At 49.2% G+C, this 25,133-nt stretch overlaps 2 protein-coding genes across 8 annotated transcripts in view; one reads left to right on the forward strand and one right to left on the reverse strand.

Annotated features, from left to right (window-relative positions):
- Samd11 (sterile alpha motif domain containing 11) lies at positions 1–17,509 on the forward strand. 7 transcript variants are annotated; one of them, XR_009590385.1, is made up of 14 exons: positions 2–921; positions 1,935–2,026; positions 6,136–6,317; positions 6,868–6,918; positions 9,560–9,687; positions 12,500–12,589; positions 12,761–12,895; positions 14,337–14,499; positions 15,387–15,502; positions 15,596–15,674; positions 15,748–16,250; positions 16,415–16,526; positions 16,687–16,797; positions 16,916–17,056. XR_009590385.1 is itself a non-coding variant. In XM_021656342.2 (14 exons), exons 1-14 carry the CDS (start codon positions 405–407, stop codon positions 17,156–17,158), a joined length of 2,448 nt encoding a protein of 815 aa, XP_021512017.1. In that variant the 5' UTR covers positions 4–404; the 3' UTR covers positions 17,159–17,509. The 7 variants fall into 7 exon arrangements, 5 of the variants coding, with proteins under 5 accessions (XP_021512017.1, XP_021512008.1, XP_021511998.1 ...); XM_021656342.2 differs by having other exon boundaries at positions 4–921; positions 14,421–14,499; positions 16,415–16,536; positions 16,916–17,509; XM_021656333.2 differs by having other exon boundaries at positions 5–921; positions 9,593–9,687; positions 16,415–16,536; positions 16,916–17,509.
- Noc2l (NOC2 like nucleolar associated transcriptional repressor) overlaps positions 17,232–25,133 on the reverse strand; it is a 12,533-nt gene continuing 4,631 nt past the window's right edge. Inside the window, exons 7-19 of the mRNA XM_021656359.2 lie at positions 24,363–24,441; positions 24,143–24,253; positions 23,759–23,872; positions 22,975–23,163; positions 22,673–22,812; positions 21,632–21,743; positions 20,473–20,586; positions 19,964–20,065; positions 19,159–19,302; positions 18,919–19,032; positions 18,499–18,634; positions 17,912–18,001; positions 17,232–17,670 (exon numbers count right to left, since the gene is read on the reverse strand). Coding sequence (XP_021512034.1) covers positions 17,570–17,670; positions 17,912–18,001; positions 18,499–18,634; positions 18,919–19,032; positions 19,159–19,302; positions 19,964–20,065; positions 20,473–20,586; positions 21,632–21,743; positions 22,673–22,812; positions 22,975–23,163; positions 23,759–23,872; positions 24,143–24,253; positions 24,363–24,441 — 1,546 coding nt within the window. The 3' untranslated portion in view covers positions 17,232–17,569. The remainder of the gene's footprint in view (positions 17,671–17,911; positions 18,002–18,498; positions 18,635–18,918; positions 19,033–19,158; positions 19,303–19,963; positions 20,066–20,472; positions 20,587–21,631; positions 21,744–22,672; positions 22,813–22,974; positions 23,164–23,758; positions 23,873–24,142; positions 24,254–24,362; positions 24,442–25,133) is intronic.

Below are 25,133 nucleotides of genomic sequence, written 5' to 3' on the forward strand. Positions count from 1 at the left end.
CTTAGAACGCTCGCTGGACTAGGAGCAGGACTGACGAGTCCGCAACTTCTCACTGCCCGGCTCAGCCCAGCTCTGAGCCAAGGACTGGCCCTGGGCTCGAGTGCAGTTGGACTTCAGACGCTCTGCAAAGAGCAGAGACCTAGGACCCGGGAGCAGAGGACCAAGATCTTAGGCAGTTCCAGGAGCACCATGCTTCAGGCGGTCGAGGCCAAGATAACCAGCCAGACAACTGTCCAGGGAGGCCCGGCGGCCAGCAAGGCGGCTGCATCATCTGAGAGCACTGAGGCACAGTAGCCGGCTCGAGTGAGTGTTTAGTCAGGCTCTATCCAATGCTTCCTGACCCTGAGACCCAACTCCAACCAAAATAAATTGAGCAGGCAACAGAAAGCCTCCATCTGAGTGCCATGCCAGCTGTGAAAAAAGAGCTCCTGGGCCGCAAGGACCTGGCCCTGGCTCTGGCTACCTTCCACCCGACCCTGACCTCACTGCCGCTGCCACCACTGCCCGCCTACTTGGCGCCACTGCCCGCTGCAGCAGCCCTGCCTTCGGCTGCCTCGCTGCCCGCCTCAGCCTCCAGCTATGAGACATTGCTAGCTCCATCACTCTGCCCCCCGCGCGCTTACCTTAACCTGCACGAGGCCGCGCCTCATCTCTACTTGCCCGGTGACCCGCTGGCCTTCCAGTGCTTCTCAGCGACAGCATCCGCGGCACCGGATTTCCAGCCGCTGATAGACAATGGTGAGCCTTGTATCGAGGTGGAGTGCGGTGCTAATCGTGCACTGCTCTACGTTCGCAAACTCTGCCAGGGCAGCAAGGGCCCGTCCATCCGCCACCGAGGCGAGTGGCTCACACCCAACGAGTTCCAGTTTGTCAGCGGCCGCGAGACGGCCAAGGACTGGAAGCGCAGCATCCGCCACAAAGGTGCGGCCGCGGTTGGGGCTCGAGCCGCCGCTGTCCCTCTCCTTCGATTCCCCAGGTTCCTCCTTCTGCCACCTGGGACACCTAGTGTTAGTCTAGAGGGGGCGCTGCAACTCCAGGGCTAGCGTGGGGAATACCCCTCTCCTCCCAGCCACACCTGTCCACCCACCCACGCACAGGCGACTTAGTGGACACACAGCCGAGGTCTCTCAGCCTCTCCGATCCCTTCAGCGCAGGCGCTGGGGTTCCGGACTATCCACGAACCGACAGATACCTAGCTCGGAAAGGTCGGAGAGGCCTGAAGGCAGGGGAAGTTTACGAGAGAGGCCAAATGAGAGGGATACCTCTTCTGCACAAGAGCCGAGCTAGCGGCTCCTGGCTTGATTGGTGGGGTGCACATCCGGCAAGGGTATGCTAGTGGAGCGCTCGCTAGTGGAGGTTATGTAGGCAGATGGAGGCAGCGGTACCTAACGACATTAGCGATACCGCCAACCACAGCCTGTTTGGACTGTGGGTCCAAAGGTTCGGTGTGGAGGCTTCTGGGCCGGGTTCAATAAGAGCTGGAGCAGCGCCTGGAGTTAAAAAGTTAGGTTTAGGGGGTCACGCCCCGCCCCCATGAGGCCATCCTCTTCCTGCAAGGAAGCGAATGTAGAAGCAGGCCAGATCCTCTCCTCACCTCTTACCTCATCCTGGCCTCAACCTACCTAGCCCCTGCCAAGCTGGGTTCCTTTGGTACCAGCTTGAAGAGTGAAGAGGTTGGAGCGCTGAAAGAGGGCTCCGGGGGTGGGGGGTGGAATTTGAGTTTCAAAGTCCCTACTTTTTCCAAGCAGCTACGGCAAGGGTGGGACAGAATTCTTGAACAACTGCAGATGTGAGAGATCATTGTAAATTTCGTATACCTTGTGGGTAGAAGTGGGGGTCTGGCCTTGCGGTAGGGCAGACTATGCCCCTTAAAAACATGCTAATGCTACCTGCACCTGGCCTCTTTCTCACGTGTTCTGCTTGGTCTCTTGCAGGGAAAAGCCTGAAGACACTTATGTCTAAGGGGATCCTGCAAGTGCATCCCCCAATCTGCGATTGTCCAGGCTGTAGAATATCCTCGCCTGTGGTGAGATATGAGTTAAGCTGGAGTTTGTTGGGTGGAAGGGCTGGGTTTCTGCTTCAAAACTGGTGACTATGTTGTCTGGGACTGAGAATTCTAGCCTCAGCCCTGCTGATGTTCTGGAGGAACCTGGGAAAAGTAAAGAGGCCAGTGGCTTACCTTGCACTCTCCCAGACTGTTCCTTGGAAAGAGAGGGGATCCCAGGTGCAGAAGCCCCTCCCAGGTTGATACAGGGTGAGTTGGGTGGTTTTCTGTTGTTGTTCGTTTATTTATTCTGACATTTCTATTTTATGTGTATGTCTGTTTGGCAAGCATGTGGTGCCTATGAAGCCAGTGCCTAGTTCCTATGAAGCCAGAAGAGGGCGTCAGAGACCCTGAAATTAGAATTAAGTATTAGGTATTAAGGTGCCATTTGGATTCTTAGAAACAAACCCTGGTCCTCTGCAAGAGCAGCAAGTGTTCTTAAACCCGGAGTCTCCTCTCTCCGGTTCTTCTGCCTCCACCCTTGGAACCATTTCTACTCAGATCATAGCCTTGTTCCTGGATCATGTCATTCAGCTTGGGCTTTGGGACTATCTTGGCCCAGATCTGGAGGTCACCAAATCACCTGACATACCTGGGAATGATGCTGATTGTGGGGTTATGCGCATTCTGAGATACGACTTGCTTTGACTGTGATCTGGAATGGCCCCAGGCTTGAGTATGAGCAAATTGTGTCTCTGGGATACTAAGTTGGAATCCTGGCCAGCATGGGCCTAAATTTCTGAGTATCTTTAGAGAATAACCTGGTCAGAGCAGAATCTTTGCTATATAGGTATACAGTGAGCTAAAATTGGGAACTGGTTAGAGATTCCCACCAAAGGTAGACAATGTATTGAATACATGAAGAACAAGGGAGATTAGAGATCAAGCATGCATGCCCTTATGCGAGAAAGGTTTGAGGGATTCATTTTAAAAGATATTGCCTCAAGAGAGATACTAAGAGCACCTGGGGGAGGGCAATAAGGGTCTTGGTGCTGAACTTGGGCTGTACCTGGCTTCACACAGCATCCACTCTGCAGGAACAGAATGAGGCAGAGATGCCCTGATAGGACCCAATTTACCACCTTAAGTTTGTTTCATTTGGGCTAGTGGTGGGGTATCTTTATGGGTTCCTTATAGGTCCTGAGGGGCATGTTCATGCATGTGGAGCAGGAGAAAGGGAGCCACATGCCTACCCCACCAGATCTAATACAGGCCAACAGCCTCAAGCTAACACACATACTAGGTTTACAAAACATGTAGGTGAATACAGACATCATTAGCTGCTGGGACCACAGGCCAAAATCTCTTCTCTGCAGCACCTCACTAGGCTTTTAGGGCTTGGTTTTCTGTTTGGGTGGGAGGAGCCATGCTACTTACAAACCAATGCCTGTTGAGCACCCCCCAGAAGACTGGGGGACAAGTAGCCAGGTGCCTCCCTCACTTCAAATGGGAAATCTGCAGCTCTGAGAGGAATGGGACTACTGCTTCTCTGGAGCACCCAATCCCTACAATGCATGGGAGACAACTCAGACCAGAGGCCAACTTGCCAAAGCCTGGTCCTTTCTTAGAGAAACTTTCCTACTTTTCCCACACTGTGGCTGTTTCCCTTATCCCACAAGTATGTATCAGTATCACAGATATTCCAGTAGTTGAATACAGTGTGCACACAAATCAGAATCTCTGATTCTGTGTGCTGGCCCACTGTATGAAGAGGGCCAGCTCTTGGCTAGGAGTCAAGTTTTCAGATCTGTTAAGCAGTAGGACTGGCTAACATTTCCAGGATATAAGGGAAGCTATATTCTCAGTCCTTGCATATGATCAGGATGGCCATCAGGATCCTTGGTATCATTTCTCATAGGTCATCCTCCAAGGCACCACTCAAGATCCAACCTCATATTCTCAGAAGGGTAGGGTAGGTATGGGTAGGTATAGAAGGGTCATATAGGTCCCTGTGCCCAGCTGTGTATGTCATGGGGCTGAGGCTGGAAATAGCCAGCTGGCTCTGGCTCCTTTCCAAGTAGCAGTCTCATAGCCCTTGAGTCCCTTTCTTCCCATTGTAGGGGAAGCAGAAATATGTTTCTTTCTCTTATAGAGAGACTAACAAGAGCTCATAGAAATTATTCTCCAAGCCTGTGGGATGACAGATGTCTGGTTCACAAGCCTGGTAAATATAGTGTCTGTAGGATAAATCCCAGGCATTATGGAATGGCTTTCCTATTTCAAAAGCCATTTTACCTTCAATCTGCTTTTCTTAGAATAGTGAAGGACAAAAGACAGGTAGTTGTTTTTTGTTTGTTTTTTTTAAGATTTATTTATTTATTTATTATGTATACAATGTTGTGTTTTGCATGTACACCTGCACACCAGAAGAGGGCACCAGATTTCCTTATAGATGGTTGTGAGCCACCACGTGGTTGCTGGGAATTGAACTCAGGACCTATGGAAGAGCAACCAGTGCTCTTAACCTCTGAGCCATCTCTCCAGCCCAACAGGTAGTTTTTAAAGAAGCCATAGAAATAACGCTCTTGTCCTGAGGCCAGCCCTCAGGCCATAGTGATTCACACCACTAACTTGGTACTACAGGGTCTATATCACCTACTTGGGCAAGTGCTTCAATGTAGGCTCTAGAAGACTCCTGGGGGCAGATGCAGCAGAGACTGTGGCTCCCAGGGCCCAGACTGGGACACTGTTTAGACCAAGCCATGTGTCTGGAAGTGATAATCATTCTGTGTCTGAAAAAGCACCTCTGTATTGGAGGACATGACTATGGGTAGCAGCATAAATAGGTACTGGATGACTTAGAGACAGGACTGTCTCTTTCTGCAAAAGGAAGGTAAAAATGCCTTGAACACATGAGCGTGGTGAGAAACTCTCCTTCTGGCAATGACAAGGGGTAGAGATGTCAGAAGAGATCTTGTAGACTTAGATACTGGAAAAGGAGATGGAATTCAATCCCTTTTTTTTTGTTTGTTTGTTTTTTGAGACAGGGTTTTTCTGTGTAGCTCTGGCTGTCCTGGAACTCACTCTGTGGATAAAGCTGGCCTAGAACTCAAAGAGATCCACCTGCCTCTGCCTCCCAACTGCTGGGATTATAAAGGCATGCACCACTACCACCTGACAGAATCTTAAGGTTTGCACCACTCAGAGCCAGTGACCTGCTATTAGATAAGAAAAAGCCTCTTCTCACAACTAAAATAATAATAATAATAATAATAATAATAATAATAATCAGTGATTTCTTTCTTTCCCCTGAAAACAGAAAGACCTTAAGACACAGGAAGCATAGAGAAGGGCCTAGACCTGAAGCTAGAACATTCAGTTATGCGGCTCTGCAGTGTTCAGCATGTGTTCACTGGCACATGTACCTGAGCTGAATACATGCTATGTATAGAGCATGTAAATGAGATATGTACAGCATAAGAACCCACAGCTCTACATACTTATACCATGGATACAAGGGAGAGAAAGAAAAAGGGTCTTATAAAAATCTGTACCAATCGGGATAAATGGGACAAAGGGTCTGGTCTCTTCTTCAGGTGTCTCATAAACACTAGGCCTGCAGTTGGTAAGGGACCAGAAATTTAGGAAGCAACCAAGTCCTCTAAGCTCCAGGCATAGGCTTGGGATTGTCCCTAAATTGGGCTCTGAATAGCACTAACAAGATGGAAAAAAGGAATGTGGGTTGTAGCTGGAAGGCAGAGTACTTGCCTAGCATGACCAATATCTCAGGAAAAGGGGTGGGAGGAGAAAAATGACTGCTCATGATGTTTCTGTTTGTCAGTATTGACAATGGATAGAGAGAATGGAACTAGAACCCTGCCCCAGGTTTCATACAGATCCCAGCAGATTCTAGAACCCATGGAGGGAACTGGGGTTGAGAGGCATCCTCTAGAATGTAAAAGGTGGGGTTTACCATATATGGTAAGCCATCACTCAGCTTGAGCCTCAGAGAAGAATTGGACTGGAGCATGTGGGCCCCATACTACCATCCTTGTGAGCTGGTCTACAGCAATGTAACTTCTGCACCTTGGCCTAGGTCTTGGAGGCTGAGGGCCTGGCCTAACCTAACCCTCTTCTTCCTACTTTCTCAGAACCGGGGACGGCTAGCTGACAAGAGAACAGTCACTTTGCCCCCTACACATGCCCTAAAGAAAGAAAGAACCTCCAGTTTCTCAGCCAGTGATGGTGATAGTGATGGAATTGGCCCAGCCTGTGAGCAACAACCAGTCCTGAAGCAGGAGGATGATCCACACGTCCAAATCATGAAGAAAAGGTACTTGTTCCATAGCCAGGGCAAGAGGTTACTGTGGGGTTGGTACATCGAAGTCAAGAATCTGTAAGCACTGTGAGGGGCAGATACAAGCAGAAACCTTTCTTGAAATCTCATCCAGGCACTTCTGTGCAGGGGTCACTTTTAGGGAATGGGTTGGTAGCCATGGAAACTAGAGGCCTGCAGCAACCTGGGCTGATGTTCCAAGTCTTCTTCAGATGGCTGCTGTGAGGTTTCTCCTGACTGAAGCAGCTCCAGCAACTAGGTTCAATACAATAAGCACAAGGCAAAGGAAGCCTGCAACAAGGCTACTTTGGGTGCCCAAAGTGAAGCAAAGTCAGGACTGTTGTCCTCATTCATTTCTGGTAAATCCAGAAGCTAATTCTAGCCTGGCCAGTGGGAGATGAAGCACACTTAGCTTGGCATGGGGCACTGCCTCTTAGACATTGCCTTAACTAATAGTCCAGCAGGATGCTAGAAACAGATTCATGTACAATCTTCTGTCCAGGTATATTCCTAGAGCCATACTGACTCTCTGTTTTCCCCGTTTCAGAGTTCACACCCACTGGGATGTGAATATTTCCTTCAGAGAAACATCCTGCAGGTAGGAGTTTAAGCTTGTGAGACTATACACACATAACAGGCAGCAGGGAATTTTATTGCTTTGCTTCCCCTTGGGCCTGCTTATAAGTTCTATGCTGTCTGCCTTTTCTCCCCCCTTTGCCTATGGACCCCTATCTTATTCATTATCCTAGCCAATATGAATCAATGTGACCTGAGTATCTGCCAGCTTTTCTATGTCTTTTTACGCAACTTGGAAGGTAGGTGGCAGGATCCCACCTTAGTCAAACATGCCAAGTAGCACAGGCAGGGGTTCTGAGCAGGGCACCGCTGGAGCCTGAGTATATACTGTCCCTGATGGTCCTGTCCATTTGTATTCATCTGCTCAAAGACTGAAGCTGTAATATTCTCTGATTACTCTCCCAGATATGAACCTGGAGTTGAGAATAGTTATGTATGAGTAGTGTCTTGAAGGATATATGAGAATTCACTGGAGCAAAGTGTAATAGAAGTTTTAGTTTCTTTGAAAACTCAGTTATGTTATGTAAATATGTTTTTGTTTTAATCCCAAGTGTGGGATTTTAGTTTGAACTTTAGTTTGTCCACAGCTGTTAATTGTCTCATACGGGGTGTGGCTTTTGCCAGCTGATAAGGCCTACCTTGTACTGCATGGAGAGGGTTTTGGTCTAGGCTCAGAAAATATGAATTTGAGAGCACAGAAAGAATGGTATGGCATGTGGTGTTGGTGTGTGGCAGTTTGGAGCAGATAGATGGAGAGAAATGCTTCAGGGTGCAGCCTGGAGGAGACTGTTGGCTGCATTTGCTGTTGATGGAGATTGGTATAGAGCCCTAAAAGAACCCCATGATGCTCAACAGCCAGAAGAAGTAAAGGGGTCTGTGGCCCATCCCCCCACTAATCTCTCTTCTACTTAGCATTGAGGGGGTTGGTGGAAGGGAGATAGAGGCCTAAACATCCCAAATAAAGCAGAGTTTAAAAAAATGAATGCTACAGCAAAGAGTATCTGCCAAGTTAGAATGAGAGAAGAAGAGACAGTGGTAGCATACTCTGGAGACAGAGGCAGGTGGATTTCTGTGAGTTTGAGGACAGTCTGGTCCTGAGATACCCCAGGACTTGGTCCATAACATGTGGTAGGGTGCAGTAGGATGTATTGTGGCTTCAAGAACCCCACACCACAATGCTAAGAACATATTTAATGCATTTCAGCCACATATGTGTGGGATTTTTTCAAATATGTATAAAATCAGCATCATTTTTTCAGTGAATGACCAAGCTATAGGAATAAGTTTTCAGAACTGGGTCAACATTGGGCTCATAGAACAAACTACCAAGGCAAAATGGAAGGTGAATGCTCCAAATTCAAGTCCTATTCTGATCAGGTATCACTCCATGAAATCATGCTGTCCAGTACCTAGTGACTCTGATGTTACCAGGCTTTTCCAGATACAGGTCCAGATCTTACTTTCCTTCTGTGGGCCAGACTGTGTTCACAGAGAACAGTCTTTCTACCTACTACCTGGAGTCTCTAGAAACTGGTTTACCTCCTAACCAAAAGGAGATCACCATGGGAGCCACTCTGTAGGCTGTGCCTAGTCAGCCCACAACTCATTCATGCTGAGATAGCAATTCTCTCTGAAACCCCCACACTGATGAGGATGCAGGGGATGAGCCTCATGCCACTTAATCCTATAAAGTACTTACACCCCCACCTGCCCTCTGGGCATGTCATGCTAGAGTGGGGATAACACCACATCTGGGCCCCTAGGCTGGGGCCCTCTAGGGTGTCTGCTGATGAAACTTATCTGCTTAGGTGCTAGCCCTGGATTAGCCCAGCTCCAGTCACCCTAGCCAGGGGCTGGGAGCTATTTAATGAGGTTTAGAGTTGCTTCCCAGGTCACTTCACAGACACTGTGTCAGAATCCAAGGCTGCTCTGTCACAGGTGGGCCATGGAGGGCTTATGCTGAATGTTGGGCACCACTGTTCCTGCCCTGGCTTTGGCTTCCTGTTTCTCCCTTCTCTACTGATGTGGGGGTGCTTACAGAACTGCAGGGTAAGGTATCCCCACTTACACATCTTCTCCTCTATGGGGCTCTGTGGATGAGGATTCAGCTGGCTCAGCAGGAAGGAGAAACACAGAAAACAGTTAAATGCTGTTACACCAAGCCAAAAGGGCCTGACTAGAAGTCCTGAGCCCAGCCATGGATGGTGTGTCACCCATACCTGCTGGTGCTCTGTCAGGGAACATGAGTCTTGTCAGCTATAGAGCTCTAGTCAGAACTTCAGTTTCCTTATTTAAAAAAACTAGGAACTAGGGAGTATTTGCCATGTGCTTGCTGTCAGAGCTGACAGTAGGTATGACAGCTTGCCCTCTCTGCCAGCTGCTCTCAGAGGTAGGACAGGGCATACTTTTCTCTACAAAGAAGAATAGCTGGAGGGGCTGCCTTAGAACTGCAATTGGGTCTAAGTGCCAGGTCCTGGCTTCCCTTTGGTCTGTTTAGTGGGCAATGCACATGTATGCTGTCACTCTTCTCACACAGAGGTGTGTACCTGGCTTTGCATATTTGATGCAAACTGACCATGAGTCATGCCCCCTCATGCTGACAATGTGCCAGACTCCCAACCCAAGAGACAGCTCATGGCCTGGCCTGTCTTGCTCTGCTGCAGCCAGGACAACGACCTCCCCACCCTTATATCCAGTGTACATCGAAGAAGCCGTCACCACGTTATGCCTGAGCATCCAAGCCACTGTGACTTCCAGAGAGGCAACTTGGAGATTGGCCTTGGACCTGGAGGTGAGGAATCTAAGAGATATCAAGGGTAGAGTGGGCCCTGGGGCAACTGCTATCCTGACTAAAGACAGCCAACTGTCTCTGATCAGCAGCTCTGGGACCTGAGCACTTTGGCTGGCAGCCAGAGGCCAGCAGAGGCGGGGGTGGGGGGAGTGGTGAGGTGGGGGGGAGCGGTGAGGCTGGCTTTCCCCTGGGGCTACATGTGACAGTAATTGTGTTAATCTCAGCCAGCTGGGCAGACAGGGCTGCAGCAGAGGCTGCTCCATTATGCCTTTTTGCTGAAGCGAGTTTAGAGTGACTGAGACCCACCACCCCTTTCTCAAAGGGGCAGATATTATGTAAGCCTCTCCTAAACTCAAGAACTGCCCACCGCAGAATGGCAAAAACATGCTCACTTCTCCTTCTCACAGACTATGTGCAACTCTAGTTCTGCCTCCCTGGGGTCCTCTGGAAGCAACAGGAGTTCAGAGAAAGAAGCATCCTAGAGAGATAATGGCACTCTTCAGAAAAGCAGGCCATTAGACTTCAGTGAGGCCATACCTGAGTTTCAGAGGCCTTGAGGGACCTTTCTGTTCTGGGCTCCTAGATGAGAATGTTTCTGATAGTGGCTACAATGCTTAGGCTACAAGACTGGGTGGGTGTGGTCCATCAGAGTGGACATCCTTCTCAAAGCCCCATGTGCTTGAAAGGCTTTGAGGGCTGATAGGAGACTGCTTTTGGAACAGTTGGGGACTTGATAGAGGCCCAGCTTGATGGGAACTGCTGAGCAAGCAGCTGATAAAATCTAATTGCTCCATTGATTGGATAGAGCCAAGGGAGTCTGTAATGGTTAAGATATTCTGAGGTTACGGGCCCCTCTCCCTGCTCCTGGACATGGAGAGAGACTTCCTTGGGTACACATGTCTCTCTCTCTCTCTCTCTCTCTCTCTGTGTGTGTGTGTGTGTGTGTGTGTGTGTGTTGTGTGCGAGCATGCACTTGCAAACTTCCAGTCAAGGCCATCATGATGCTTGTCATGTTTGTGTACTACACATACACATATCTCTGTGCTGTTTAGTCTTCTGTCTGGCTACTCCTCCCTTTTCACTGTCCTCCCTTTTTACTGTATGCAGGGGTTCATACTGTGCATAACTTTGGGAGTGTGATTTGTGCCCAGGTTCATGTGTACATTCTCTTAAGGTCTTGTCCCTACTTCCTCAGGGTTTTCTTTCAGTCCTTGTAGGGGTTCACTTCTCCACTGTGCTACTGCTCCCTGGACTGGAGAGGACTACGAACCTTGCAGCAGGCGCTACGACTTTGTGCATCTTCCTATTACACCTCAGGCAGTTCATTTGCTGTTAGTGGCACCCCAGTGTGCTAGGAGCGAATGTGGCTTCATTAAGTCAGCCACAGGGCTGGGTCTCGCTTGAGGTGCCTCTACTCCACCAGGCTGTTACCTCAACTCCAGGAATCGAAAGATTCTGTCTGTCTGAGTTTGTTAAAGTAGGAACAGACTGCTGTGAAAAGAGCCCTTGCCTAATCCTTAAGGGGATATGTGGGTTGGGACAAGATCAGGTACAGAGGTGAGTGAGGCCAGGCCACACAGACCTAAGGGACTCTACTCCCTGCCTAGATCAGCAGCTGCCCCTCCTGCCCACTGGTCTCTAATATGCTACTGGTAGCCCCAAGTGCAGTCAGATACTCTTCATCTGTTCACTGGTTCCATCTGCCTTGAGATATTATGGGTAGAATTCTTGTCCAGAGAGTGGATGCTCTCTCTCTTTGGGGCAGAGGCTGAGATAGCCAGCTAGACCAACAGCAGTGAGGTAGTTCAGATCAATAAGTTATTAGCACCATTCTGTCAGCCATAATGTGGAAATTGATCACATTTTGGCTGTCACACTTCCCCAGTCTGATAAAAATGACAGAGTAAGGAAATTTTTTAAAAATGGAATTCAGCTCTGGTGCTGGTGGTAGAGCTCTGCAGAAGGTTGGGCACGCATACGGAAGCAGAGCTTGCTGGGCATCATGGAGATTTTGGACTGCCCAAGGAATTGTTCCTCCATACTCCAATAACTGGTAAGGATAAGGAAGGCAGAGACGGCAATTTTAACCCAGACTTGATGGTATGGGCTGTTCAACAAAAACCCTAGTATCAGACCAGGAGCTCAGGAGGAAGCTGGGCAGCAGTGTTTAGGCTGGTCTGGAATTGGGTCAACTAATGCCTAAGGTTTGGCATTTTGAGGTATGATCTCTGTGTCCTACAGGAATATGTCATACAGGAAACAAAGGCTGGGTCTGGCCTCATACAGGCATAGCACATACAAGCTTTGCACTGTGGGATGAGTTGCTCAGGAGTTCCTCAAGAGCCCGTAGCCTGGATATGCAGGCGGAAGAACTTGGGGAAGAACTGGCAGCAGGGCTGAGAAGACAGAGAATGAAGTAGGCTGGGATCTGAAGTATGCTTTCTGGACTTGCCTCCCCCATACCTGCACAATAGCCAACCCTATCCTAGGTGGCCAAGGCAGGCCACTCAGTTCCCCCAAGGAGGGGCTGAGAAAGCACAGTCCCTTACAGGAGACTGCCTGATGAAAACTGGCATGAACTTCTCATTACTTCTATTTACATGTCCAGGGCCAGCATTAGGATGGCTTTGTGTCCTTGCTGTACTACACATCCACCTGTCAGTGTTTTCTGGCCTGGGATGCCAGGTTGGGCAAAGGTCTTAACTTCCGGGGAGAATATGGTGATGGTTGGGTTTCCAAGCTGAGCTAAGGCAGAGGTGGCCTTCCCTCCAAGCTATGAGGCACTGGATGGGGCTTACTCTCTCCTCTACAGGTGACCTGTTGGGCAAGAGGCTGGGCTGCTCCTCCTATATTACCAACAACTGTTCTTCAGAGAAAAAGGCCCGAAGCAAGTCCCCCCAAGGTGAAAGCCTGACCCAGGAAAGGGAGGCAGGTCACAGGAAAGGGGAGGGAGCAATGAACTCCTGCATCCTGAAGGGTTTCCCAGACCTTGGGTGGAAAACATGAGAGGAGGCCTTGATTTTTCTCCCTGGCACTATCTGAAGAAGCCCTCCCCATGTGCTGCTTCCAACAGAGACTCTGCTGCTTCCAGAGCTGGAATCTACAATGGCACCTGAGGACCACTACCATCGGCTCATGTCAGCCCTGTGTGAGGCTGGCCCCTTTGAGGAAACTCAACGTCTCTACCACCTGGGTATCCCCAGTCATGGTATGTACCACCGCCCCTCCCCCACTACTCCAACCTCAAATGTGCCAACCCTGTTACCTTTCCATCCTGGGTACTAAGCTTACCCCAAGAAAAGGATCTAAATATTTGGAGGTCAACACCAAGACCAGTACTGAATACATCGGAAGGCATCCCGATATATAGCCTAGTTGCCCCACTAAGGTTCATCCTTGAGAGCCTAGGTGAGACTGGGACATAAGAGTTTGTTCACCTGCTGTTGAGATGTAGGTTTTGTGGCCTATGCTAGGTTCCCCTCACTATCAGAGCAGTCAGTGTAATGCTATGAATCTGCGGTTGTGTCGATATTGTGTCAGACCTTTACAAGCTGTTTTTGTTGTTGTTGTCTGGGGAGGGGGTCATGGCAGGCAGGTAGCTCAGAAAGAGGAAGCTGTTTCACAGGTGGAATGTGGCCACTATGGCCCTGATTGCTTGAGAGAAGCCAGGCCTTGCTATTTAAGAATAATAAGATACCCTGTGCAGCTGCAGTACAGGGGAATCTGGTCTTTTCTGGAAGTGGCTGGGGGCTTAGAGAAGGGAGTAGGATTTCAGATTCTTGCAGAAGGCAGTGTTCCCCAGGGCAGCTCAGCACCAAGAGCCTGAATAATTCACTAAATGTTAATAATTTAAAAATCTTTTTAATTGCTTTCCTAGCTCTGCTAGCCTGTGCAGGAGAGGCTGTACAGGCAAGCTGGTTGTCAATCACCATTGCACAGAGCATGACTGGGGTAGGGTAAGCTAGGCTTATTGGGCTCTGGGGCTGACTTCAAGCCCTGGCTAGACACACCTCTCCGTTTCAGGTAATTAATTTGTAATGAGGCAGCAGTGGAGTGGTAGAGAAGTGGAGCTTGAGCTAGGGGGACTAAAGGGGTGCAATGGGGCACATATCACAGCCATGTGACCATGCATTACTGCCATTTAATGGTGTCTGTTATTGCAACCATGTGTGCTATGTATTGCTTTATAAGAGTGACACATTCTCCCCAGATATTCTTCCCTCCTGTCTAGAAAGGAGTAACCTGGGCAGCCCTCTGTTTGAGATCCCCTCCTAACCCCATGGAGTCTTGTCCCACTAACCTACTGGAACAGCCCTATGCCCTTACATGCTGACCTTTCTGCACAGCCAATCCTTTGGTCACCATTATATCGGCACAAATACTCAAAACACCATGTTCTCTACCTTGGAGCCCTTCTCTCCCAGCCCATATTAGTTAACTGACCTACTGCCTAGCTGCACCCTTTAGGTCCTATTTCAAACTGCCTTCCCTGCTGCTCCTCCAGCCCCAGTGACACAAAACAGGGCTCAAGACATGTGAAAGTCTCCTCCCATTCTGTTCACTAGGTCAATGCCCTGCTCACCAAGATAGAAAGGGAAAATCCTAGGGGAGCTTAGCATCTGGGTCACTGCTGTTGCCTCCCTTCCCAGATATGCTAAGGGTACGGCAGGAAGTGGCAACAGCCACTTTGAGGAATCCCAATAGCTTGGAAGTACACCTGCCCTCATCTACAGCAGGCCACCGACGGAAGCAAGGCCTCGTTCAGCACCGGGAGGGAACAGTTCCAGCTGCTACCCCATCCTTCTCTGAAAGGTACTAAAGACAGTGTTTCAGCAAGGCCCCATATTCTCTGTGCTTGTTACCTGAGGTCAAGTCCATATCCTGGACTATCCCTTGAATCCCATTACATGTGTGGGAACATGAATTCACCATATTCAAGGTCTACTACAGGAGGCTCCTAAAACAACCTGTGCTGAGGAAAGACCCAAGAAAACACTTCTGGGACAGAATACGCAGACATGCCAAGGGCCACTCCAGTTTTCTTGTTGCACAGCTCTACTACCTCAGACTAGTAAATGTGCCTTGAGATAGCAGAGGCCCTTCCCTCAAAGGTAGTGGTGGTGTGTTGAGAAAGGCAAAACTAAGCTACTTACCATCTGTAATTTCCACCCAAAAATAGGTCAGCCAGAACATTTGGAGTTGAAGGCACAGTGGACTTCCCCCACCTCCCCCTCAATTCCAGAGATATCAGAGCTGTTCACAGTGCAGACTGTCTCCACAGGCGACTAGTGAAGCCAGGGAAAGCGCTGGTCAGGGGCCCCAGGTTTCCTAGACACACCCCATCCCATCCTAACCAGCCACAGATTGCAGCAACTGCAGCTGCCTGCCATCTCCAGATTGTGGCTAATTACCCTGTTGTGTGCCCCTCCCCATGCTGCTCAGGATGAGAGGCCCCCCTCCCCCAGTAATTACCACTGCAGCTGCCTCTGCCTACAGGGTCAGCACCTCTGTGCTGACAGGGAGATTAATTGGTGCTGCCAGCTTGGATAGGGGTAGTACACAAACAGAAGCCATAACTAGTGACTCAATGACTGCCTTTGGGGTCAGCAATTAGTGGCAGCAGGGGGTGCACCCAGAGGCCAGAAAAGGGGGTTGGTATACAGAGAGAACCAGGTACTTGCTCACTATTCTGTTCACAGGGAACTGTCACAGCCACCCCCTTTGCTGTCACCCCAGAATGCTCCCCATATCGCCCTGGGCGCCCATCTCCGGCCTCCTTTTTTGGGGGTACCCACAGCTCTCTGTCAGACCCCAGGTAAGAAACAGTTGGGTATGTAAACCCTTTGTATCCCTGTAGAGCCCTCTTTAGGTGCATAAGGTCCAACATGAATGGCCTGTTCTGTTCTAGGTTACAGCTTCCTAGCTCCTGCCCAAGCTGAGATGTTAGCCCGGCAGCAGGAGCTTCTACGGAAGCAGAACTTGGCTCGGTAAGTACCTGGAAGACCAGTGAGAGTAGTTTTAAGCATGCCCAGACTGACTCCATCTGTCCTTTTGGTCCAGGTTGGAGATGTCCGAGTTGCTTAGGCAAAAAGAACTGGGCAGTGCTCACCGCCCACAGCTACTGGCGCCAGAGGTAGCCCTGCATATTCCTGAGAGTCCTGATGAGCTTCAGCGACGTGGCTCCATGCTGGTTTTGAAACATAGCTCAGCACCACTACTGGCCCTGCCATCCAAGGGACCCCCAAGCCCAGGACCCCCTACCCCATCCAAGGAGTCTGCCCGAAGCCGATCCCAAAAGGGGAGTCTTGGTGCTGCCTCAGCCCAGTCCAATGAACCTAATGAGACTGGCCTCTGGGCTCAAGATGTCTCTGAGGAACCATCCAAGGACTCAGATGGAGACGACCCTGAGATAGCAGCTGCCAGGGTCGGGGCCTCTACTCCCAGCCAAGTCCCATCAGGAGGAAACAGAGCAGAAGGAAAGGGGCTTCTCTCAGGGTCCACACTGACCTCTCCACTGCCCCTGGGATTCCCCTGTGGGGCAGCCAGCCCCTACTTCCACACAGGTGGGTAACCCTAGCTACCCATTGATAGATAGGGGGTTCCATGAGGAGAAAAATCCTTTGTCACTGAGCCAAGGGCTTTAACCAATTGAGAAAGGTCAGCCCATAGGGAAGGAGGCATAGGAATGGAAAAGCCTAAGCCCTAGTGACATCCTTTCTATCTCCAGGCACCATGGGGGGACTCTTCACTGATGAGGGGACCATAGCCCCTGACGACGTCAACAAGTGGACTGTAGATGATGTCTGCAACTTCGTGGGGGGCCTTTCTGGCTGTGGCGAGTATGCCAGGGTGAGGGGAGTGGCAGGTCTCTGGGGCTAGGCCAGGAGGCCCAGTTCTGGGCAATGTCCCAGTCTCCACGCCCAACAAAAAGGGACTTTCCGTTTGCTATTTTTCTATGCAAGACCTAAATTCTACTCTATGGACCTACCTTGTCCCCAGGTATTTAGAGAACAAGGAATAGATGGAGAAACTTTGCCTCTCCTGACAGAAGAACACCTTCTAAACACCATGGGATTGAAGCTAGGGCCTGCTCTCAAGATCAGAGCACAAGTAAGTATGGCCAGTGCCTTCATTAATCTAAAGAGGGCATAAGGACTCTCTGTGACTGGAAATGGTCTCCCAGGTCCCTCTACCCAGCAGGTATTCACCCAGCTTCATCTTTTTGTAGGTGGCCAAGCGCCTGGGCCGTGTCTTCTACATGGCCAGCTTCCCTGTGGCCCTGCCTCTACAGCCGCCAAGCCTTCAAGCACCTGAGCTCAGCCCAGGACAGCAACCCCTGTCCCCAGCAACCACCACCTCCCCATATGAGGGGGCCCACTTATCCACAGGCCGAGCCTCACCCAAACAGGAGAATGGGTCAGGGACCATAGCTTTGCTCCCAGGGGCCCCAGATACTTCCCAGCTTCTCTAACCATCATACTCTCTGATACCCATGAAACTGACTACCCCCAGGGTATTTTTCCTTTTGATTTTAGATGCAAAAACACCAAGAATATTTTTTTTTAATGTGGCTTAAGAGGAAAGTAATGTATTTACCTTCTAGGTGTAACTGCAGAGGTCTGCAAACAAACCAAAGACAGACAAAGTGGACAGGCCATGAAGCCACCCTCCCCACTCTGAACTGGGACTACTCTGCAGGTCAGGGTCAGCCTCCTACTTGGGCAGCAGAAGGCTCTGCAGAGCCAGTTGACCTTTCAGGGTCAAAACAACTCTCAGTACACTTGTTCTGTTGTGCTGTAACAATAAAGCCCTATCTACTGTCTACTGCCCTCTTGCTGCACAGTTGTTGGCCTTAAGGCCTCCAGGACCTGGCAGGAGGCCCTCAGTCCTCTTCTGAGAGCTGAAGATCCTCCAGCTCATCTTGTGGTCCCTGAGTCAGCTGCCACAGTTCACTTGGGTCCACCCCTGTGTCCAGGTCTCCATCTACAGAGAAAGAAAAGGCCACATACATTCTGCTATATCATAAAGAAGCCAGTCTTAGAGGTTATTTACTCATCACTAATTAATCACAGCATTAATTAAACTTATCAGTGTGCTAGCTGGCTGCCTGAGAGCACAGAGCAGCTGGTCTGGTACCCCAGGGAGGGACTTGGGCCTGGCTTAGAGATGTCTTCCCATGGCCTCATCTCCAGGGTCAGTCTATTTCACAACAGAAACCATTTACCCTCTGAATTGCTGGTGGCCTCTTCTTCCTCCTCTTCCTCCTGGTCTTCCTCTTTCATTCCTTGATGAGCACCCAGGAGCCCAGGTACTCCTACAGATGAAGAACCATGTGTACCACACAGACACACACATTTCCCATGTCCAACAGCAAGGCAATATGAACAGTTATACAGGAGGTTTGGCTAGCCCTGTAACCCTGTGTGGACACCCACCATGGCCACAGGTCTCAGCAGTGGCAAGGGTAGCCCTTTCTGCCATGTATATGGAGGCCTCAACATGGTGACAATTACCAATAGTGAGTCCCCAGCTCAAACTGAAGGAGCGAGCCAATGAGTGGTAAAAGAAAGAGCTAGAGGCCAGAGAGATGGTTCAGTGGTTTAAGGACCTGGGTTTGACTTCCAGTACCCACAGGTCTCAAGGGATCCAAGACTCTCTTCTGACCTCTGTGGGGCATTTAGGCACACATGTGGTATAAACATACATGTAAGCAAAACACATATAAAAGTTAAAAACAAGAACTAACAAGGTCTGCCCAAAGACATGAAACACACATACAGCTTATAACCATTCCCACACCTCAGGCCTCACCTCTCTCAAAGAAGTCTGTGCTGTCCTCTCCCTCAGAACTGTCCAATTCAAACAGGTCTTTTAATTCCTTCCTGTCTTCATCCTTCCTGTCTTCCACTTTCCTCCTTTTGATCTCTGGGAAGTTCAGGTCTTCTAGCTTCAAAGACCAGAAAGAGAAAAACAGATAGAGGGAGAGGCCAAGAGAACTGAATAGAGCTTAGCCCAGCCTCACTTTAGGTACTACCTATAGCCATACATGGGACAAGATGCCCTGCAGACAAACAGCAATTTACAGGCTTCACTCAAACTCACTGTCCCATTCTTTTTTTCCCCTCCTGCTTTTGTTTCCTTTTCCAATTTCACTCCCACAGCCCAGTCCCTTTTCACAAGTAACCTGCTTGGCCATTTTTACTAGGCCACCTTCCCAGACCTCAGACATACCCGCTCTTTGCCACTGATCTCCAGCTGGATCTCACGGTCCCTCAGCTTCTTCCAGTGGCTGTAGTACCTGGTAAGAGGGGTCCCCTCTTCACGGGCCTGCTTCTCCCAAGCATCCTAAGGATTGGGTAAATTCAGGACCATGCTCACTGCTCACCCTGGAAAACTCTTAAATAACTACCACACCCTAACTGGTGGCGTCAGGCAGCATCAGTCCAGCCCAGATGCCAAATCCCAACCCACCACTGCCAGCTGGTCAGACACACTGAAGGTCACTTTCTGGCGAAGGTTTCGGATATATTCTGCGTTCTCTTGCACCTTCTCTAGCAGCTGGCGCATTTGCCGGCAGTAGTTAGCCACTTTGCACTCCCGGAGAAAAGATTTCAGCTGCAGAAAGGAAAACTCAGTTCAGCCCAGCAACAGGACTATTCCCCATTCCACAGGGGATCCAGGCAATAAAAAGCCAAATGGCAAACACGGGAGATACAAAGGCCTGCTATCAACTTCTTAATTAGGTCTCATAGGCATAAGGTCTTGCTCCTTTACTCCTGTGCCTCTCTGAGTGCAACAGCCTTGAGAGGTAAGCAGATGAAGACTTGCAAGCCACAAAACATTAAACTTTTTTTTAATCTTAACTGAAACATACCTGCTAACTCCTACTCTAGATTCACACATCCATATACCTAGGACCTTGAGCCCAAAACTAAATGTGTCTGAACTACTTGACATCATCAGCCAAGAGGACGTCGGGGGAGGGCAATGCCACATTATACAACAAACAGTGATGGAGCACATGTGCACAGCTGTGCATGCAACTTCTGCCTTCACACATATACCTGTCTCTATATGAGCCTGACCCAGGTATAGCTCAGGTATGAGCAGCACCCCCTACCCCACAAGCCTGTGAGTAATGGAGCTAATCCCCTACCAGTACCAGACAGGGATAGCAATAGGCCCCTCTACAAGAGGAAGACAAACCTACTAAAATATTGTCCAAGTTAGCCACAAAGAGGATGCGAAGGTCTGGCCAAGTGTTGAGCACACATACCTGTAGGACAGTGGGCAGCACCAATTCTGGAAAAGCAATGCTATGGGCCTGGCTGTGCAGGTATTCCAGGAGAAGGTCATACAGCTGCTCCAGCAGACCATCCTGAGGGGGCAGGCCCAACTTTATCAGATGATGAAACCCAGGAGCCCATGATCTCATATTTCACCCTGACTTTGTTCAAACTCAGGCTATAAAACAGTACCCACAGCCTCCCCCAAGCCACACCCAGCTTCACAAGGCCTGAGATTAAGGAGCTATTGGTCTATGACTACAGAAACCTCAATCTCAGTACTTGAGAAGTGGATCTCTGAGAGTTCAAGGCCAGCCTGATCTACATAGCAAGTTCCAGGATAGCCAGGGCTACATAATACAGAGATCCTGTCACAAAAGAAACCACAAATGTTGTACAATGGTAATCCCTCCCTTGTATCTCAACAGTCTCTGAAGTCCTTGTAAGCCAACTAAAACAGGCCCAGGCCTTTTCCAGAAGGCCTTGAGGCCAGCCTCACCCGGTAGGCCTTCTCCTGCAGGTTGGTGCTGGACAGTTTCAAGATGACAGAGAAGTTGATAGGCCTGGAGCTCATGCGGCCTGGCCGCCTATTGAAGTCCACCTGCTGGAAAATCTACACACAAGAGTGTCAAGAGTGTCAGCCCAACCCAATGAGATCCCTCAAGACCAGGCTAAACAAAGCCCACATATGTCTCCAGACCCTGTTCACCTTCCAGAGCCTAGACAGGCAACCGTGAGGACTCCTGTATACACTTAACCACCTTTGGGGATAACGGTTATATAGGCCTGGGCCTCAAACAACTGCATCCCAGGCACTGTGGGTATAACCAGCAACAAAGAAATACAGAAAAGAGACAGGTCTCAGGGGATTGTGTTCCCCAAAACTTTTGCAGGCTATGCACTTTGGCCTTCCCAAGAAAAGATGGGAATATGAGCCTAGCCGAGCCTCTTGGTACAAGGATGCCTCCCCAAGTATAGAGAAAGCCCCTGACAAGAGAGCTCATGTAGTAGCATAGCATGTTGCTGGCAGCTGAAGCAGCTATAACAACTAATGAAAAATTGGGAGTGGAGAATGTTCTTTCTCTATCTGAGCAAAGGATGCTAACTAGTATATAGAGCTGATCTCAATAATTTACTTCTAATTACTACCCATAAATTAAAGAAAGGGCAGTGACACCCTGTCGGCAGAGCTTGGTTTCAATCTTTGTGGTTCACTTTCTCAGGAAACCTGCACCTGATATGAAGAGCCTAAGGTCAGGTACAGTGAACCAAGATGGAGGTCAGAATGAGGGCTATGTTGGGAGTGGTGGCACAGACCTATAATCTCAGCACTCAGATAGACAGAGGCAAGCAGATCTCTGTTGAGTTTGAGGCCAGCCTGGTCTACAAAGTGAGTCCAGGACAGCCAAAGTTACACAGAAAAACCCTGTCTTGAAAAACAAAAGAAAACAAAACAAAAAGAATGCGGGTTACCCAGGAAAACAGGCAAAGTGTCATAATAAGTGTAAGACATGGAAAGACTATGTGTAGAAGATCTGCAATGACCGCAAAGACCACAATGTTACAGTCAAAAATCACCACTGGCAGACACAGAAAAGGAGATGTGGTTTCCAAAAGACATTTGTAAGTCTACCCCAAGTTGTGCTTAGCACAGTCACCTCAAGAATGAAGGGCAGAACAGGAATGAAGGTGCCGGCGGTCTGGGACAGGAGTGTCAGGGCACGCACACAATGCATGCGCAATGGATAAAATCTGGCGGTGGGCAACAACCTGGGTAAGAAAGGAGCAGAACCTAATTAGCATCCCCAAATGTAAGCATCAGCTGTCCACTGCCTCTGACTCCTCCCCATTCACATGCTCTAACTACAGGTAGGTCCTACAGGGTGAATACTCATAGCAACCATGGGGAATAATAATTTAATAGTCATCAAATTCAACAAGGCACAACAAAATGCATGGACTTAGGTACTGCCCTGCTGCTCAACTGAGGGACTGAAAGACACTCATCTGGCTTTAACTTAGTTTCCTTTACTCCTGCTCCTTTCTTCTTCACTCTGCTTTCTTTTCTTACCACTTGCCCCTTTCCCTTCCTAGCCTAGTCTTTAGTTTAAGAAAACTCAAGAAGACACAGAGGCCCCCTCCTGGCCAGAGAAGTGTACAGCACATTCACAGCATACCAAAAGCACTAAGAACTATATCTGAATGCCCTTCACCTGTATAAGGGCCCAAGCAAGCCTCATAACAAATGGGTGTTAAACTGTAGGCAGCTAACCTACTTACCTCAGTAAAGGCTGCTTCCAAAGCCCAGCTAGCTAAAATCTACAACCAGTTCATCTTCTCAGGCCCTTCCTCAGAAACCACTAAAACCCAGACACAAAAGCTCTTATATCTAAGGTATGGCCACACAAGAAAATTCTCAGGAATAGGGTTAGAGGTTGGTTTTCCAAAAGAGGGTTTCTCTGTGTAGCCTTGGCTGTTCTGGACTTGCTTGTAGACCAGGCTGGCCTCACACTCACAGAAATCTGCCTGCCTCTGCCTCCCTGAGTGCTGGCATTACAGGTGTGCACCATGGTGCCCGGCACTAAGAAAGTTCTTTGCATAATATAGCTCAGAGAAGCTAGCAGACTAGAAACCTCTGCCCTATCTTGAGGAATTTGCTGGCCCAAACCCACAGGATAATTTAACAGCCTTGAACTCACTTGATGCAGCCAATGATGATCTGTGAAAGAGGGTAGAGTAGAGGCTGCAGGACCTCGCTGGAACCAAGGGTACTCAGGACTCGGCACCATAAGTAGAGGCAGTGCACATACTGCCAATTGTAAACAGACTGGTATGTTTCCTGGTGAGAGTGGAGTCCACGTCTAAGGGTCAATTCTTCCCAGCCAGAATCACCCAAAACCTCTCCTCAGAGTGCTAAGCACTCTCCCCCATAGAAAGTGGCTTGCAGCATGCCCTAAGACCCTGGGTGGGGCTACTACCTTGGAAGGGTCAGATTATGTACCTTTTTGCCTGTGGTCATGGCATTACGCAGGTGGACTGCAAGCTGGCGGATGTAGAGGAAAGCATGTTGATAGGAGACACTGGGGTCCAAGGCAAGTAGTTCCGTCAGTGTCCGTTGCATGAAGCTTATGAGGGGGAGGGTACTAGGAGAGGTGAACTTGCAGTTTCTCACATACATGATGTACATTTGCTGAGAGACAAACCAAAGTTAAGAACCATTTAAGCAACCACTGCTCAGTTCCAAGCCACTTGCCAACACTTAGGACCTTCCACCAGAACTGCTGTCCCAAACTCAGCTGCAGACTCATTTCCTGTATGGTTGCCAGCACTCCAGGACTCTGATGTTTCCCAGCCTACACACTTGCACCCACCAGACTCAGGCATATAAGACATTTAGAAGAGAGAAAAATGTATAATAAGAGAGGGTAAGCTGAAAAATAGGCAAGAACAGGACTAAAGTCCTAGAAAGGAAGTAGAGGAGATGCTCTGCTTCATGCTGAGTCTGTACAGTGGGACTCCAGGGGATGCTCATGTGCAGGAGAGCCACCCAAGGCTTGGAGCTGGACAACAGGGTCTGATCCTTAGGGGAGAAGAGGGTCCCCTCCCCCAATACCCAGAAGACTACGGATTCCCGTTCCCATCACCACCCTATTTTCTTGGTAAGGAAACTGTGACCAGAGTTTGGTGTCCAGTCCCAGTAAGGACCATCAGCCACAAAATCTGCCAGGCGCTCAGGATGATTTCCAGCACAGACTTTAATGAGCAAGATAGAAGACCCATAATACCTTTAGAATGGGACCTAGGAAAGATTCCTTCTTGTGACGGCAGACTCTAATGAGTACCAGGAAGGCCAGGACACGCAGAGATTCTTCACCTGTACTCCACAGAACCACCATCCTCTAAAAAGAGATACATTACTGCCTTTCCTGGCATAGGACCCTCCATGGCTAGCTGGCATACCTCAGTGGAACCTATACTCACATTATTAAGCTATGCTGCCCAGAAAGGACTGGGGGCTACCTGAGACTGGGACCCTTGGTGGGATGGAGGACACAGCAGGAGAGGAGCAACTACAGGCACAAATGCTACCTCTGCCCTAGCTAGAAGGACAAGAAAGATAGCCATATGCATCTCTAGCTACAGAAACACAGCAGGATGAGCTAACATACCTTGAGCAACATTCGGCACTGCTTAGGGAAAGTCAGGTAGTAAGGAACCAAACTACTGACATGTTGCAGGACAGCTGCAGACACTGTGGCTTCAGCTAGAGAGGCAACCAGCTGAAGAAGCAAAAGAGAACAATGAGGCCTAAGCTCATTCTGGTATAAGAGAGAACCAGACACCAGACGTGACCATTCTCTTGGGATTCTTTACCCACCAGAACAGTACCTGAACAACTGCACTTAGGTATGTCTTGACATCCGCACGGAGCTTCCCCCACAGTGGGCTACTGGATGGCAGCAGTATCCTGTAGGGAATATATCCACCCCATTCCTGCAATCAAGACACAAGTCTACCCAGGCTTGTATCCCATATATAAAAGCTAAGGGGCTCCTTATAGCTGGTAGATGGAGACTTACCAGGACTTTCTTAAGCATGGCCAGATTGACAGCCACAAGAACGCAACACCCAAACCTTGCATAGGCCATCAACTTGGCCAGAATTCAGAACTGCCCTGTAAAATCCTAAACTATCTTCTCCAGGACCCTCTCAGATACATTCCTCTTCTGAGTCCCTGTAGCCCTATAGCTACCACCACAAGCATCCAAACTCATAGTCAGCATTCAAGACCTATGGGACCTAACCAGTTACACTTTGCTGCTGCAGACTGTATGTCTTAGACCTACACATGACACACACCATAAAGAATGGCTGGGGGGGAGGCACACAACTTTAATCCCAGCACTCGTGAAGCAGAGGCATGCAGATCTCTGTGAGTTCGAGGCTAGCCTGGTCTACAAATAGAGTCTAGAATAGCAGTGCTACACAGAGAAACCCTGTCTCAGGGGGGGGAAAAAATATATATATATATATACACACACACACACATGAAATTTTAAAAAGAATATGCTTATATACTTAATTTCACCTAAAATTCCAGAACCTTAAGTGCTAAGTAACTGAACAGCTGGCACAACAACTAATTCCTTGTGAGTTTTA

This window comes from Meriones unguiculatus, chromosome 3 (assembly GCF_030254825.1).
Source record: "Meriones unguiculatus strain TT.TT164.6M chromosome 3, Bangor_MerUng_6.1, whole genome shotgun sequence".
Lineage (NCBI taxonomy): Eukaryota > Metazoa > Chordata > Mammalia > Rodentia > Muridae > Meriones > Meriones unguiculatus.